Genomic DNA, 19,143 nt, shown 5'->3' on the forward strand with positions numbered 1-19,143 from the left:
TGTGTATTTCATCTCGTGCGGATTACTTTACAATGCTGCACATGTAGAATTTAAATTTAGATTACAATTATTGTGTACATATACGCAGGCGTGAACACGCATGTACGTGCAGGAGACGGATGGTGGTTAATATCCTGCTTTCAATCTTCTGAACCCTGTCAAAAAAAGTACCATCTTTCAGACAGTTTACTCTTGAGCATTTTCTTTATAAAGTGACAGCATGCATCTTTCAACAACATCCAGGGATCTTTCCAGTGAGGGTCATGCAAGCCAGAAAATGACTTGCTTTCCTGTGTCAGGGTGGCGATGCATGCATGCTCTCCAACTCATCTGCATCCTGCCAACTGCAGTGTGGTTTGGAAGCGTTACGGTGTTTGTTTTGGCTTTTAAGTGGACCTTAATACGATCACTCCTGGAATATCGGGATGCATTTCTTAATAAAAAATCATTTGGCCAAAGTGCATTTTGGCATAAAATTAACCAACCGGCAACAAAGACGGGGAAGAAATATAATACCTCAATATGAAGGTGAAATCTAGCATTTTGAAAAAATGTGTGTAATTAAATGATACATTCATATTTTCTATGAGGAAAACACCAAATATTGCAATTTTCTTTAAAAAAAACTAAATTTTTCACTTAACCTGAGCATGGTCCCCAAAGCACTAATTTGAACCAATATCCTCAGACTAATCATGGTACATGTGTACATACTGTATACTGTATATCTAACTTGTGCTCTGAAAATCCATGAAACTATTTCAATTACAGAAAAGTAGCTGGTACTTTCATTTCAGGTGAATATTATTAGGCTTCACCACAGCTCAAATTAATTTCGTGTCATGTGCAACTGCAGAGAAAAATACGCATCTTACTCCCACAGTTGGGACAGTGGGAAAAGAGATGTCTCAAACTCCCACTTCGTGTGTTCTACAATCACTCGAGTCTCTTCACATGGTACACAACCAAATACGCGGGATCAATTTCCATCTCACGGCGTCTCGTGATTGGATCAAAAACAGCATGCCAGATTAAAAGTGCATTCTTTAGTTCCGTTATAAAATATTCCTTTTTGGCACTACCCTCGTGCAAAATACTGGCATACGACTGACTAGCTTTACTACCCGGCTTCGCCCGAGACTTGGATTCTTGTCTTAGATTAATACACGGCCTACGCGGAGGGTTGGGAGAGGTGACGTCAGCAGGCACACTGCGTGACACTGCCGCATGCGGGTGACATCACAGATGTGACGTCACCGCTCACTTGCCGTGCAAAATATACCCATTATTGCGCCCCCCCCCAAAATACAAAAGTCTATTTTTATACTTTTTGCATGGTCTCCAGTCTGAAAGCTACCCACATGCAAAATTTAAAGTTTGTTGCATGTCTGGAAGTATGCTAAACATTTCGAACAGACACACATTAACCAATTTTCATTTTATATATATAGATTACCAAAACATTCTAGATTTGAAGCTTTCGTGACTGCAAGGATTCATATTCTTAGGTTTTTTCGGTAAAGTCACGTAGGTAAAACATCAAAATTAATAAAAATAAAATAAAATAAAGATCACGACGTTTCGGAGGCAACACAAGTCTCCGTCATCAGGTGGGACCGTCACAGCCAGATTAGCTGCATCAAGTGAGGCAATGATTCAAGATGTAATCCCTTAAAAGCAAGTTGAGGGGGGAGGAGAGGGGGGGGGCTCATCAGAATGTGGTAGCCAATGAATGGAACGTATCGGGAGGGAGGGGGGCGGGGCTCAAAGACGGCACGGAGTGCCACGGACAACGCATCGGGAGGGGGAGGGGGGCGGGGCCAAAACAATGGACGACGGCTTGGACGCGGTTGCTGCTGCACACGCCAACACATTGGACAGAGAGGGGGGAGGGGAGGCCTGATACACATGATAGAAAAGAACGAAAATGCCCATGTTTATACCAATGCTGGCTGAACAATGAAGAGAGTACTGTTAAACACTGGGGATGTTAACACTCGGTAAAGAAAAGTAAAATAGTGCCTGTCAGATAAGATGGTCCAAAAAAGTGTAATTAAGTCTTTTTTGCGTGGTTGATAACATCTTTCCAATGATTACTAAGTTTGTACCCATCATCACGGTTGAAATTATGTCTGTGTTTGTATATTTGTATGGCTTCGTGTACAAACCTTTGATGGTAGCCAGGAGGTTTGCAGAGAACCTTGGTCTCGGAAAAGACAATTTCATGAGAGCCCACCGAGTTGTAGCAATGATCGGCAACGGCCGAAGAATCAGTTCTGCCGTGTTTCAGATCTGACTTATGCTCGCGGACACGATCAGAAACATGACGTTTCGTTTCTCCAATGTAGCAATCACCACAAATGCAACTCAATTTGTAGACTCCAGGATACTGTAAGTCAGGAACGACATCCTTCACAGATGGAATCAGATCACGGATTTTATGCACTGTACTGAATCGGACTTGGATCTTATGTTTGTTTAGAATTTTGGAGATCTTTTTGGTCACGCCTGCTATGTATGGTAACGTGATAGTTTTGGTCGGAGTTTCATGTGGCTGTTTCTGTGTGGTGGGAGAGACAGCTTGGCGGATAGTACGGTCAGAGTATCCGTTCATCCTGAGGGCCCGATGTACATGTCTTAATTCACCGGTCAGGTGGTGTTGGTCAGAAATGCCATGGGCTCTGTGGTATAGCGTTTTGATGAGAGAATTCTTTTCGGAGTTGGACATTACTCCAACCCGCACTGATCAGCGTGAAGTATGGTCAACGAACCCTCACGACAGACACGGCCTAGCGGAACCTTCAACTGGCAGTGGAGTTACAAAGGGCTTTAAATTATTATCAATATTTATATGTATTCCAGTATCCATAGTCTCCAACTTATTTATTCAAGTCACTTCTAAAATCAGCAAACTTGTGCCAATACAGGAGATGATTACAACAGAAAAGTGAGACTTCAAAATGAGCCTGACATTGGGTGGATGTGTTTTTTGTGGTGCTCTATATAAACATGTTGACTTCTCTCACCTTCCACTTGGCTACACTCGACCTCGATAAACCACGGTCCTTTTGATTGTGCTTTGATTATGATATTGTTCTATCTTAACCATACAAATTAAACCGTGATGGGAAACTTTGCATTGCCTAGGTAATGGAATTGTAACCTTGTTTTTCAAAATACATGCTGTTGAAGCGGCTAACATTTTCAAGTCTTCCCCTAAAAAAAAAAGACCATCTGGCCAAAATTACAGACATTCTTATATTTTACAATGACATGGGTCATCTCTGCAAATTACCAAATCAGATTACACGACAATAATCAGAAGCTTCAAAGCAGGCAGTGGTGCAATCATAACAGTGCATTATCATAACTAATGTCTTAATTTGACCTTCATTTATATAAGTACGCTGCAAATGAAGTTTTCTGCCAGGAGCCTGGATTGTTTTTTTTTTAATCTTGGGATTGTATAAGACTGACTAAAGTCCAATACAGTAGGTTTTGTGGGGTATGTAGTGTGCCAGCCTGCTGCATCGTTACATCAATGTGTTTGGCAGGCCTCTGTGTATGTCCTGTGGAAAGGCACGTTGCCGGATTTATTTTTTGACCATTTGCATCCTGACTTCTGTGGCCTTGAGCCCACCTGGTAAAAAAAAGCTTCAATTGGCAAACTGAATTTGCTTTCAAAAAATGGAGCCTCTTGACAGCCGTGCAATAAGAAATGTCCCTGAAATGGCAAGTAAGAAAAACAGTGGTGGACAGCCGACCATGTCTGACTGTGGCAGCTGGCAGCTGCAACCAATTGTAATTAGAAACAGGCGTGCATCTGCCGATAATCCTAAAGCAGAATTGTGATCAAGGTGATCCACAACCCAACTCTACAAAGAATTGCTCTGTAAGCATTTCACGGCAGGGAAAAAAGCTTCCAAAAGTCACATTCAACAGACTATTTTTTATAGGGCTGTTTTGCCTGATTAAAAATGTAGCATTGCTACAAGTGTATATATTTAAATCAAGAGCAGCTTTACATCCTTACGAGAAATACATCCCAGGTTTTAACGCAAGTTATGATGTAAACCAAATGAATCCACATACGTTCTGTTACTCCACGCAATTCTGATTCTATTTCATGTTCGTTTATTGGCAAATATTTTTCCAAAACAAATGCTATAGATCGGTAGACTGATATAATAAAACGTCTTGTTACATGGAGATACAGAAGAGAAGTTCATTTGTTATTATTATATCGACTTTCACGTTAGCGAACAATGAGTTTTTAATGTGAAGTAAAACATGCAGTTGATGAAGAAGAAATGTCAATGAATCGATTAGATTACAGAAATGCAGCATTAGCAGGCACATGAGGCTTTGGGTACAATCTTCAAAGTCGGTTAACTCTGTGCAATCAACCCAGCCGTTGTCACTGTAATTCTCCGATTAGTTATTGTGGTTCCGATAAGGCCACGCTTATCAAAAGGCACTTCGTACAGCACTGTACAAGTTATAATGTTCAGCGATCTGGTACTTCAAATCATGCTGCTGACAATTCTTTATTTTGACAGGCGCAAAGCTATTGACTTAAACTGCAGGACTTTCATTCAAGGATAGCACTGAAGAGGGGGCTTGGTGGATCATGCAAACGTTGTAATTGTCACTCGCACGGTTACGAAGTGTCTCTTCGAAGGAATGCATCAAGTAGTCGATGGCTTATCTGTGCAGACTTGTGTCACCCCATTGTGTGCGTGCGCGTATTTTCCAGACACTGTGGTTTCCTCGTACTCGTAAAAAATGACAACAATCAGAAATGTGGTGCCACAAGATCCCAAGCAAGAGGACCCGTCTCCTTGCAAGCAGAAACTTGAAGTTCCCCCTCTCTAAAGCGCGTTCGTCATAATTGTCGGCGGAAACGATGGTAATTATTTCGTACATATAAACAGGTTAAAAATATATAACGTACACAAGAAACCCGCTACAACTTTCAAAGAGTTGTCAAACATATGTTGTCCCTTCCTTATCGAATGTTTTTTTTTAGTTCAATAAAGTGACTCAACTCGTAAACAACCGAGCGAATTGAACAACTTAATGCGTAACTTGCTATAGACTATGAGACCTCCTTTAGTGTAAATGCTTACCCCTAGCTCTATACTCTGACAGTGCGCTGTCTTTGAGTTGTACGCCTTTTGGCGTCATCTGGTCCAACACCAATGGAGACTAGTCTCTAAGAAAAGCTGTCTCGGGTGTGGACCAATCAACTTCAACGACAGTGCATATGATTATCATCATCAGAGTTGTTTATTTTTGTTTGCATTTTGACTGCTTGTGTTGAGGTTATTGCAAACATGATGCCTTGTATAAAGGTGTCAATTTTTGTACCAGTTGAAAGAGTAAAAACCTATTACTATAACTTGCTATAGAGTTCACTTGTGGGCGACACTGTACGGTCACCACTCTTGTTCCGAAGCGATCGTGAAAAGTGAGTCTGACGCGGAAGCGTGATTCACGCAACCAACTTTGACAGCCTCCTGGGGGGGTCGCGAATTTATATGCGCCGGCAAGCAGTGAGTAAACACGGGCACAAGCGACTAATATATTCCCAACTTTTATGAGCTCCGCTGCTCCCCGTATCGCCGGCAATGAAGGCCCCCGTCACTCATCGCCCACCGTCATCAGTGCATGACACATGCCAAAGGGTGAATCAGTTTACGAGAATTTAGACCACGAATGCGTGCTCCAAACAAACGCCTTTTTGGGGTTTTAAATACACACCAAGTCTGGGTTACTTGATGATTAAGTAATATCAGAGTCGAAATATTTATTTATACTCGAGGAATCCGATAAGCCGTAAAGCTCTTTTTCACAGATGTCCAGTCGAGGCACGGGGTAAGAAAGTTACAACAACGAACAATATAAAAGCATCATAGTCGTGCAAAGTACAAGAAAGATAAACAAATCACCCAAACACATACAACGCTAAACCATCCCAACACTACCAGGCAAAGCCCATTGAGGTATTAACACGTATTTTTCAGAAGCCACCTGGCCACAAATGAAAGCTCAACAACAAAAGTGGCCCATCATTTGGACATTAACGGCACCAAAAAATGTATCAACATAATCCCAATGCACGTTTTTAAATGTGGAGGGGAAAAACCGGAGGACCCGGAGAGAAAATTGTTTCCATGGCCTTGCTCTGTTTACGGTGGGGTGGGAGACTGGGAAGAGTGATGTCAAAAAGGTTATTTAACTAAGGAAATAAAATTGCTCACCGACGGATACCACCGGGCTCGAGCTTGTCAACAAAATGCCCAGGAACACCTGGCACGAGGCGAGCGTGCTCTGAGAAAGCGTGGGGGGGCTCTTTTGCTCGCTTCCCGTGACTCATAAAAAAAACCTATACAGCCATGTCAGCATATTCACTTATATCAAACGTAATGCATGGAAATGTCGTCGGAATTGAAGAGAGTTCCGAGTACATTTAAAATGAGAAGCCGCTTACAGAAAATTGCTTTTTTGGGGGAAGGAAAATATGAAAGGTTAGTTTAAAAAAAACATCATGAAAAAGTTTGTTCTCCTCCAAGAACATTGCATTATGGAGATATGACCGCCTTTAGGAGCTGTCTGGCGTCTGCTGTATACGTTGTGTTCCCTGCAGTGACTGCCTCGAGCAGACGTCCAACAAAACGTAGTGGCCGAATGTTCAAAACCCATCAGCCAAGATGGGCCCAGACTTTGGAATTCGGGTTATGGATATGCTACGTATGACGTACGGGTGTGGATACGTACGGGTGTGGATACGTACAGACACGTTTCCATCTCGGATGTGACTTATTGCATTAAATAGTAAGACTTCTAACCATTTTTCACCCTCACCCTCCGAGCGATTCGATTAATGATTTCTGCTTTCTTGTATCACTTTTCACATTTTCATTTGTACAGTATTCTTACGTTTAAGTTTGTTCACGGGTTTGTTCACTCCTCTTAGCCCAAATGGCACATCCGGGTGCAATTTGCATGCAAGTTAAAGACATAGTAAAGCTATACTCACACAGACGATTTGACGCATGCATGGTGGATTTAAAAAATTTCTATTATTTGATAAATTGAGGCAAGATGGGCTATGCTACATCGCCAACAGAGTGGGTTAACAAAGATCAGTGTTCAGACGTTTTTTAAAAAATAAATGATAGGTGTATTACTTTAAATTTCGATTTAAAGCTTTCGTGACTGCAGGGATTCATCTTCTTGGTTCTTTCGGTAAAGTCACGTAGAAGGGAAGTAATAAAATAATAAAAACAAAACATAATAAAATAATTCTCACGACGTTTCGGCCACAACGCAAGCAGCCGTCCTGAGGACGTGACTTTACCGAAAGAACCAAGAAGATGTATTACTTTATTCATAAAAAAAATCTAAAGCCGATTTAAATATGCCAACATTGCAGCGCACGTTTGAAACAAAAATTTAAACTGACGAAACAGTGAAATACGAAGAACCTAATCGTAATTATATTTTATGATCGTGTGTTTCATCCTTTTTTGTTTGTTCAGGTAGTTCGTTATAAACTTAATTAATTATAACATGTTTGGTGAAATTCTTGCAGTAAATGAACACCGTCACACACGTTTTCTTCGAAACGATTTTAATCAAGTCCTTGGATTGCTTTCAGTAATCGAGAAATAAACCACGCTATGTTCTAAATGTAATAACTCTGTGATCATTATGATTACTGTTAAGCATAACATATTTACCTTAGCAGACATTTCTCAAATGTATTAACTTTGAGGTATAAGTCAGCCCATCTCATAGCATTAACAAAATTGGATTAGAACTTGATAAATAAAAACCTCACCCTAGATGCAAGAATGAATTCAATATACATTGCCTAAAAATGTTCTCTCTGCAGAAAATCACGTGGATAAGTGGTGAAACCAAAATTATTAAATAATACTATCAATTGACCCTAATGTCAAGACTTTGAAAACTAATCAACCGCTCCAATATGAAATCGCCATGATAATCTCTTTAAAATCGCAAAAGTGTAAACACACCCACCCTGCCCTAGCCATATCCACTCATTGAACCGCCACAGTTATTATTATTATTCCCCTAATTGAATAAACCCCCCACCCAATCCCGCAACAGATCTCACTTGCAGAAACTGATATTTAAAAGCTCACTATAAATCTGATCCTTTTTAATATGCGCCAGCGGCTTCGCTCCGAGCGTGGGCACACTGCCGTGCCAGCACCTAACCGCACGCAGATGCCACGTGACCCCCCCTCGTTGTTGCTGTAGCCGTGGAGAGGGGGGGGGCAAGGCAGGCGGCGGCGTGTGCCGTCTGCCGCTATTGACTTTGGCGCGCCGAGAAAGGGCCGCTATTGTTCCAAGGCACGAACGCGAGCCCTCGCCGACCAGCGGTGTAACTTCACGGGACGGAAATTAAAATCGGCTACCAGGCCTAACCTGTTTTTGCCTCCAACGACGCCATGCCAATCCTAGCCACCAACCTCGCTCCTTCTTCCCCCCCCCTACCCTGTCTCCACGCAATGCTCGCCACTCCCAATCCCCACCACGTTCTCTCTCGCTCACTCTCTCTCGAGCCTTTGCAATTCCACCGCATGCACTCCTACATTGCTGCTGCCCCTCTGACCCCAATGCGCGCACGCCAGCACACACTCCGAGCAATGCATACACCGCGGAGTGCGGAGACACGTAATGTGCATTAATACACAAGCACACCATACCTACACCTTTGAAAAAACAGACGCCGCACACGTCACAACATAATATACATGTGCGCCGTACATTGCCATGAACAAGCCACTGCGAGATGAATGCCTTCCCAATCCATCATCAACGCTCACAGTCCTGCAGTGTAATGATGCACCTATCGCCTGCACAACAGCTGATCTCATGCATTGCTCCACTGTTGTCATTCTCTCATCATCCCGTCTAGGGATGTGATCTTCCAGAGCCCACTTACTTTTATTAAAAGTCACCGTCTCTACCCTGTGTATGTTCTCGAATCCATGTGTTGTTCTTACAGTCTGTGTAATTCTAAGCTGACATCTCCCCGTAGTTGTCTGCATACTTTTCAGTTTTATTTGACAATGTCCACATCTCTGGTTCACATGCCATGGGAGGAAATAAACATTGATGAAAAATGTTCTACTTTAGCCACTTGCTTTTTAGTATTAAGTTCAGTTTTACAAAAGCACTCCAACCTACCCTCGTCCAGCTCTATATCATCGCGTTGACACGGAATGAAACACAAAAAATGCAAAGATCCCTGCTGCTTTATAGCCATATCGAGGGAGAGCATTGTTAGCGAGTACCCGCCAAGGCCAGAACAACACACGAGGGCATGGCCTTGCCATCCCCATGTTTGGCCGCCTGCCTCCCCAATGCAGACATTTACACACCGCACCAGATACTCAATTAAGCCCGCGGTCACCTTATAGTAGACAAGCGATACATTCTGATACCACTCGCTACTGATGTTATAGCTGCGGCTGGGAATCAAACCTAGATGGCTGAGTCTTTAGCAGTGCGCGCAACCTCCGTTCCCTATTAAACGACACGCGCAAAACCCCTTTCTGCTTCCCCCAGGTGTCCCTTCCTTTCACCTTCGCACATTCCCTCCCTCATCGTTATGGCTAACCATTTTGCTCTTTTTTTGACATGGCACTACCTAATTGGCATTGCGGCATTCAGGCTGAGGCCCGGAAATGGAAAATTAACAGAGACTCGTGTTTTCATTAGGGAAAGGTCTGCAGTTAGGCTCGTGTCATTAACACACAAGGAAAGCATTGCACTTTTTAAAGTTCTCCCTCCGGCTCTTTGAAAACAACAATTACTCCTCACGATAGGATGGTTAACCATGCACGTGCGATGAAAAATGACTGCTGTTTAATATAATGACGTCGCTTCAAAATTGCTTGGTTAGGAATACGTGAAAAATTGCACATTGTTCACTGCGTGCACACAGAAAGAATGAAATGTATTTGTTACCCCCTAATGCTAAGGCAAGTAAATAGGCAACACAACATGTTTTGATAGTCACACACAATTCCTAAGTCCATTACGATGCTAAATTCTCAATTTCAGAATTTCACGCACATGTGTACAAGACGCATACAATTTCATACGACCATTACACGTGTACCATTCATCACGAGGGTAATGAATACAAACAACCATGATTTATTCATGGGCTTTGCCGATAAGCACAACTGACATGCAATGTCTCATTTACTGTGTAGTCCAGGTGATAAGAATAGGGGACATTACACGACTCTTTCAACATTGCAAGCAATCACAACAGTATTTGATACTCACCTCACTCGAGCATCTTTAATGAGTAAGACATTATATGGTAAATGTTAGTGAGAAATGTCAATATGTAACAAGGCAATGAGGTGATGCAAATTGTCAGTGTACTTCTTTCAATTCTGGAAATGAATAAAATGAAAACTCCTATATACCCATTGGAATAATATGAAGGAAAAACAACTCGTGTAATATTTAAGGTCAGTTCCCTGAAATACTGCAATTATGTTACCGTCTTGTCTAATATAAAAAAACAACTATTACAGTAGAACTTCACATGTACGCAAGATTAAGAATACATTGCAGTATTAGAAAAGGTCAGATTTGTGAATGTCGATAGAATATTTCAGTTACACCATGCACAAATGCGGCACTGGGTATGGGCGGTTAATTGGTCAGGGTGGATATAGGTGCCGCTTTGTTCAGAGCGCTGTACTCACAAACGGAAGGTTGTGAGTCTGAATCGCGGTCAAAGGTTGACTCGCCACCCCCCCATTACCCTTCCAGGGTCGATGAAATGAATCTAACTCTGAGGAAAGTCCAAAGTGCCTGTCCTAAGGAGAGCCTTAGCTTTCTAAACAGGAATGTAGCTCAAGGCCATCAACAGAAATGATCGTCAACCTCACACACATTTCAGCAGGGAGACACCAACTTCAACTGATATTTTCAAATAATTGTAACAGTCTATCATGGGGGCATATGTAGACATACACACACACACAACACATAACGATGCACACACATGCAGCTGTAAAAAAACGCGTTCAAACATGAACAAGACAAATATAACAACACTCGTAGAGAAATCGGCACAAGGGAGGAAAAACAATAACCCAGATCAAACTTAAAATGTGACAAAGGAGTGTATGTTTGAAGGGGCTGTGTGACTTTCACCGCACAAAGCATGACACAAAACGCCTCACCTCTGACTTGGTCGACCTGTTGTCCTCCTCAAACTCCGAGTCGTTGGGGTCGTCAACGGTGGGTGGTGGTGGCGGCGGCGGCGGCGGTGGTGGTGGAGGCGCCGCCTTCTTCTTCTCGGGAGCGACGGCCTCCACGTCGCCTCCCTTCGTCCTGCCGGCCGGTTTCCCCGATGCCTTTGCCTGCCGCCTCTCCACGGCCGTGGGAGACGCAGCCGCCGTCTGGGTCTTGGCTGACAAATCCGAAGTGCTCTTCTTCCTCTTCTTGGCCACAAGCTCCTCTTGCTCCACCACGGTCGAGCGCTTGGCCAAGCCAGATCTCGACTCGGACTGGTAGCCACCACTGCCGCCAATGGCGACGCTTCCAGCAGAAGCCGAGGCAGTGCTGCTGCTGCCACTACCTGCGGTAGCACTGGACTTGTGTTCGCTGTGCAGAGGCTTGGGTTCCTTGAAGGCCATCGTCGGCGTGCCGCTGGCACCGGCGCCACCACGGGCGTCTTCCTTGGAGGGGCGTCCAACAACCTCTTTGGGCCTCTTGGGTGGCTCCTTGACAAATTTACCTGGATCCCAGTGAGGCTCTTTGACGGAGCCCTTGTGCTCTTTCGAGTCCTTGGTTGGTTTCTCTCTGTGGTCCTTGGAAGATTTGTGAGGCTTCTGCAAGCCAGTGCTGCTGCTGCAGCCACCCTTTGTAGGCTCCTGGAGATGGATGAATATTCACACAACTTTATACACTGCTAAAAAAATGCAATACAAAGTATGCGGTCACCCTATGTGCATAATTGCTACAGATTCCCAGCTCTATTGACAGTTTTGGGTCAATGTGAAAGCTTGAACGGAGTTCGTAGAAAATGTAAATTCAGTATCGATATTTGCTGTGTTTCATACAATCATGTGTCAACTGAGCTATTGGCATCCTTACAGGGAGCTTCACAGTTTTATATTCGGAACAAATTATAACATAAACACATGTCATTGTGGAACTAGTGGAAATTTTATCGTAAATCTTACCCCTATTGTATACAACTATGCACTGTTCAGTTATGCAGACAACTGGGTGGGGTAATTAAAAGCCAAATATTACCAACTTTGGCATGTGTATCTGAGTATCAGGCACTCGCACCACCAAGTGAATTCATCCCATCTCACTTTAAGGGATACTTAGTCAAAGGTTATGCATTTGAATGCCCCCTTGGATATATATTTGTTTTAAGGTCAGCAGAAAAAAGCTACCTAACCCACCCCAACCCTCCCCTCTCCGTGAATGTGTGACCTGCACAAGGCACTGCCGGTCTGTGACAAGGAAGAGGAAACTGGGCGGATGAGCTCAATATAGTTTTCATAACCTTCCAGCCACCCGAACAGCCTCCCTTTTTTAAGGGAAGAGGTTAAGTATTTCCCAGCAGTTCATCATGCCTCTCTCTCTCTTTGACAGGGATTGCCCTGGCCATAATTACCCATGCCTGTTCGCCGACGCAATTTCCTGCATGTTATCCCCCCCCCCACACAATACAAATACATTGTTTGCGTGCATGAATATATGTACTTGTACACAGTATTTAAATTAGTTTTGTACAGTGCTTTACTTTAATAAGGTGAGAGCCCAGAGATTAATTATCTCTGGCAAGACAGACGGTGTAATTGTATTCCTGTAGAAAGAGGTTTTTTTTGCCTAATTTTATCTGCAAGGCAATATTCAAATGTGTAATTTAGATTTTGAAACACTGACTATATGTTTATCTATGTGATTCTTAAGTTGTAAGAAAAAAATACTCTTTTATTGTGTGCATTTGGCATTTCATCAGTGTGGTCTTCTTGAAGAATTATCTCGTCGAAGGTTAAGAGTTCAGGGGTCAACTGAGCCCATCATCCTCCAGTCAATGAAATGAGTATTGATTTGTGCAGGTTCGATTAAATGGGTATCACTTCATGAAAAGTCAACTGGTTGCCCTATGAAGAAACTATGCTGCTAAAAAATAGATATGCACTCCCATGAAGCGTGTACGATCGTGGAACAGAATCAACAGAATACATTTATGTAAGGAATTAATACGTATACTGTACAAATAAGAAACATTCATTTCTAGGAAAGCATCACTTAAAATGTGACAATTTTTTCAGGAGTGCCAAGTTTGGGATGTTAGGCCAATTCCATGTTCAGTATTTTTACTCGTAAGAGGAACCTAGATTTGCTGAAAAAAATCAAACGGGAAAAAAAACATAATTCCTCAATAAAGTATTCAGACATTGATTACAGGACAACATATTTCCGATACCTTTCATTTTCCAAAGGCTCAACTCTAAATCGAGTTTCCCGATTAAGCATAAAAATGCTTTCCAAAAGGTAGGCACACAAAAATGTGTTTGAGCAATTGCACAATCCAAGCATTGTGATGCATCATTTTAATTGATAGCTACAACCACAATTCATCTATTTGCAATAATCCTACCGCAACAGGAGCGAAATGAAGCAAGTTGTTCCTCCATCTGTCTGCTTGTGGCCACAATGACCTCTTAAACCATTTATCCAATCCCTGATGAAATTTTCTGGGATGGTCTGCGACCCCAATGTTTCATACAGAATTGATTTTTCAGTTTATAAGGTCAAAAAGTCAAAGTCGCAGCATTTAGAAGACCTGCCATTCTTGTACATCTGTCTATGCCCACAACAACACTGGAGTTATTTGACCAATTTCAATGACATTTTCAAGGATGGTCCACAATCACAGAACTTTGACTAGAATTGCTTTTCATGTTACCAAGAAGGTCAAAAGGTAAATGTCACAACACTGAAACCAACAACTGTCATGAATGGAAGAGTTTACCCATGGGAGTGTTATGTTTTCAAAAGGTATTTGACCTTCTTCAAAACGCTGTAATACAATAATACTGAATAACAAATTTTCCCAATTAGCGTGCTGGAACTACAAATATAGCTGCTGGTCTATTTACCCTTGTGCATAACTATGCAATTTTACATTCAATAATTTGTACATAATTCTTCACTTAAAGCTTTCGTGACTGTAGGAAGTCATATTATTTGGGTCTTTCGGTAAAGTCACGTAGATATGTTCAAAGAAAATAACTAAAAATAACAAAAAAAACTACGATGTTTCGATCGCAACACAAGCATTCGTCATCAGGAAGAAATAAGAGCTTCCTGATGACCAACGCTTGTGTTGTGATCAAAACGTCGTAGTTTTTGGTTACTTTCTTTGAAACTATCTACATGACTTTACCAAAAGACCCACAGAATATAATTTCTACATACTTAATAAATGACAAACTGTACTTGTTGAGGAAAATATGCTTGTTTAAAGTGCCACACATAATTAAGTGTTTAATGGTCATTCTAAACCAAAGCAATATTCCTATAATTAAGGCATTCATTTGATATAACATTAAAATACAATGGCCCAGCACACAAAAGGTCTATGCGCGACCCCTTCTGCTGAAGGAGGTCACCCCGGCTAGACTGTGGGGTCAGACATGGGGTCAGCAGACAGCTGAGTGGCCCCCGGGTGTTGATACAATCCAAGAGGTTTAAATAGGGGAGGCCCGACAAACACTGGAGGGTCAGGGGCCAGATTCCATCCTTCACAGACACGATGGGGCTTAAGTAACTTCACATCAGGAAACATTACTCTAAGCAAGGACGCGCGCCCGCACACACACGCACAAACACACAAAGACAAAGATCCCGCGTTTTGCCTTAAATGCTATTAGCGAGCAGCTATTAGGACGTGCAAGGAACACGAAGGGGGTGGTGTGGTTAACACGGCTAACCACCTTTGTCTTCGCAGTGATAGTTTTCAATGCAGTGATATAATAACGCGGGACAATTTTTATCTATTCAGTGTGTACATGGAGCTGCATCTCAAGAGTTTATGTAAAATGTGATGTTTATGGATACCTTCTGCCACACTTATGTTTAAATAAAATATTTTAATTGGTGTGTTTGCAGCATATTTGTCCAAATATAATAATATAAACTGGGTTAAAGGAGAAATGTTTTTTAATTATAAAAGGAAAATTACATCATTGTATTAACACCAAACTAATAAAGTGGCCACCATTATTTAAATAACACATATAGCTCACATGATTTCACAGCACATCTCCATTCACTCTTATACACGAACAAAGACAAAGATCCCCCGTATAGCCTAAACAGACTGTTGAGGCAAGTGCTGTTAGCGAACACCTATTAAGGTGGGAACGGCACACAAGGGGGTGGATGGCTAAAACCACGCTCGGCCGCCTTTGTCTCCGCCTAGGTGATGCTTACACACCACAGCGGGTACTCATTTTAGGCTGAATCTTCTCGGGGAAGCCCAGGACCGGTTCAGATAATTGTCACTGGTGTTGGCCGTGAGCAGGAATTGAACTCGGGTCGCCAGGTCCATAGTGCAGCATGCTAACCGCTACACCACCAATCCCCACTTTTATATAGATGAACAGACTTGCACACGCACACGCAAATGCAGCCGCGCCTCTCCTCCACTTTCAAAACCCATCGCACCTAGGTCGCCATCAGTCACTCCTACCAAGCGACACAAGTCATGCGGCCCCAGGGCAGCCTGGTTCAATCACACGCAGCGTCGGGACGCCTGGCGCTCACTCGAAGCTCACCTTTGCCCCGTGGGGTGGCTTGCTACGCTTGTGATCGGCCATGGCTGCAGGGTTGGCGGAGGAGGGTGGAGGTGGTACTCCCGCAGCAGACAGAGCAGCATGGGCTGGGTGCTGGCCCACATAAGGCCCGGCGCCCGGGCCAGGAGCTGCAGCAGGACCTGGCCCATCCGGCAACACCATCATCTGATAGTGCCCGTGACAAAAACACAACAAATGCAAACAAATGACCGCTGTGGCACAGGCACGAGAAAGCACATGAGCAACTAATAATTTGTATGTTTAGAAAACATTTCAATACAAGGCACCTGTTTCCTAGCTGGGATAAAAATTTCATTGAATTCCAATAAGCAATGGGCCATTCCAAATGATTGTTTTCCAATAGCACTTGTTTAAACAATGGACCGGTTTCAACTTCTCTGAGTCTCATCGGCAGGGTGTGCCCCATTAATCAATTGCTAATGGATTTGCTGATGTTAAAGGCAATACACCCATCCACAAACACTGTAGGGCCCTCAAGTCACACAGTCGAGCACTTTTTTCATATTTTGGTGGGCAGCATTCCAGAAGATAGCGTGGAAATGTTAGCAAATAGTCTCCTCTTTGATAATTATAAACAAATTAATGATAATTAATTTGCTTATTTCTCCTGTGGGTATTAAGTAATTTTGCTTTTAAAAAAAGTATATTATCATTATCCATCACTGCCGCATGAAAGCCTCCCCGCACTATTGACATCCCAAACGCGCGAACGATATAACAATTTCGGTCTCACTTCGACACACTCCATCCCGACGGCAGTCGTACTCTGAGTGTATTCTCTCCTTTGGCTACAATTCCGTAACCAGTCTCATTGACGCCTGACCCTCGATCTGCAGAGGTGCTTCCTGCACAGATTCTCAGCTGGATGGTATTTTTTGTTACAACGAAAAATTCGGAAAGCACAGGGTGGAGTTTGCAGCTGCACAGGTAGAGGAGCGGGGGTTGTGATGACGGTGGGGCGGTGCACGCACAGCCCTGTCCCTTGACTCTGCGCGACTCACGCTTCCCTCTCTGCACCTGGATTCCATGTGGTCACGCGCCAATTGGCTGTCGATGGGAACAGTGGAGCACGGAGGGGGTGTCCCCGCTTCTCCCTCCTTCATCTGGAAAACTTTTCGGTTTGCGAAAAATCCCAGAAAATTTCATCAGGGATTGGATAAATGGTTTAAGAAGTTGTGTAGTGCAGTCTACCCTAGCCAGTTGTATTATTTTTTGGGGCTTTTTTTTTACCATATTTAAGTGCGATGAATACACACAAATATAAACGGAAACATTGTCGAGATAAAGGAGCGAGAAGCGAGGCAGCCCTCCGCAGTCAGTCCATTATCGAGAACGGAAGTACGTGGCGTTGTCTTAGTGCTTGTAAACTACCAGCCTGTATTGGTGAACACAGTACTTATGTATAGTTGTATGTTGCATAATTATGCAGTATTTGATTCCTTATTCCAGTTTTGTATGTGCACGAGTAAGATAGAGGAGTGGTGACGTCACCTCCACTTTGTGGTGACCAGCGGTTTTTGTTGTTTGGAGCGAAAAAGCCGGATATGGGGATGGGTCTGAATGGGTCGGGAACATAACCCCCCTTGTACTCTGGAAAACTGGGTTAATTCTGCACAGATTCGCTCAGCATGGCATTTAATCAGAGCGCACCCCCCCCCCCCCATCATGCAGAGGGAGGGTCAGGTGTATTGATTCTAGATTTGAAGCTTTCGTGACTGCAAGGATTCATATTCTTAGGTTTTTTCGGTAAAGTCACGTAGGTAAAAAATGATACAGCAAATCTGGCTGTGACGGTCCCACCTGATGACGGAGACTTGTGTTGCCTCCGAAACGTCGTGATTTTTTATTATTTTATAAATTTTTATTTAATTGTTTACCTACGTGACTTAGAGTATCAGGTGTATTGGTCATCTTTCCCGATATTGACATGCCCTGTCCATGCTCACTTTTCAAAACAGTCAATATTGTATTTCTGCCATTATCATGCCGCACATGCACATCTGCATGCTTCTTTGTACACCCTTCAGTAGTTTTCAAATATCTTTGCCAGTGTCCTGATCCGTAAGTCAGCGGGTAATTAACACAATTAACTGAGTGCAGCAAACATAATGTGTGAACACCCACACTGCTTATCGCAAGAGTACGGAACTCCCTGTTTAAGCCATGAATAGATTATGCCCTGTGTATAATGAGGTCTCCTATGTTGTCCTGCAAGAGGAAATTCCTGCACAGCATAAACGAACTTCCTATCTATTCCCAGATTCTGTAAGATCATATTTGCTCTCCAAGAAACTCACCTTGCTTATCACATGAGAAAAGGAACTCACCACTTAATCTAACACGAAGCACCGCTGCGCAGGGCAAGGACCTGCCCTTGTATTTCCTTGGCTCAAGTAAACCTCCCACTAGTGAGCCCAAGTAACTCTCTCTCAACCCTTGCCCAATCTGCTCACAACAATAACATCGCCGAGTTCAGCGGAGGAATCCAGCTGGAGAAAGCCAATGGCGGGGGAGGTACGGGGGTTCAGTGCCATCGGCGGATCTGCCCACAGTTCAGCTCCCTACACCGGCCGTCTCCCACGTCGGTCGAGCCCTGCGTAACTGCCCAATGCCACCTCGCATCCCCACAACTTCCCCTGCCTGCCTGCCTGCCATCCCCAGCCGGTGGCGAGTGGCGCGCGCGTGTGTAGCCCACCCCGCCGGCCTTCAGTAGCTTGCGGCGGAACTCCTCGGTGGGGTTGCTGAAGGTCAGCTTCTCGCAGCGGATGTGGTTGACAGGTGGGTGGCCCTCCAGGTTCAGGAACAGGTCGTACTCAAAGCACACCTTTTTAGGCTCCTCCTGCGAACCACCATCAACATCGGCATTATTACTTTGTAAGTACTATGTTGAACTTCTTTCGCAACGTACGTAGCCAACCCTGCTCATCAAAGGTGCGGGTGAAGGACAAACTAAACTTTGGCGAACAACGACAAAAAAAAACACACTTCCTCATCATGTAAAATAAAGCTCCCGAGTATCTGCATGCAATGTTTATGTGGCTATTTAACGAATGCTGCAGCCAACACTGCATTTTTCAAGGTGCACCATGAAAGCAAAACATGTTGCCTCAATAACCTGCGACCTAGTTTGAACGAAGGAATAATTTCAACATTTCCCTGGGTAAAGAATGTCTACTATTTTCTGCGTACTTGCTTTATTTTGCATGTGTTTATTCATACAACAAAACAG

General features: G+C 43.3%; 1 protein-coding gene across 1 annotated transcript in view; it reads right to left on the bottom strand.

The window, feature by feature from the left end:
- The window catches only part of LOC144954319 (protein AF-9-like), an 89,736-nt gene that overhangs the window by 26,867 nt on the left and 43,726 nt on the right, over positions 1-19,143 (bottom strand). The window contains exons 4-6 of the mRNA XM_078884843.1: positions 18,610-18,753; positions 15,876-16,058; positions 11,250-11,942 (exon numbers count right to left, since the gene is read on the bottom strand). Of these exons, the coding sequence (XP_078740969.1) occupies positions 11,250-11,942; positions 15,876-16,058; positions 18,610-18,753 (1,020 nt within the window). The remainder of the gene's footprint in view (positions 1-11,249; positions 11,943-15,875; positions 16,059-18,609; positions 18,754-19,143) is intronic.

Source organism: Lampetra fluviatilis, chromosome 3 (assembly GCF_964198595.1).
Source record: "Lampetra fluviatilis chromosome 3, kcLamFluv1.1, whole genome shotgun sequence".
Lineage (NCBI taxonomy): Eukaryota > Metazoa > Chordata > Hyperoartia > Petromyzontiformes > Petromyzontidae > Lampetra > Lampetra fluviatilis.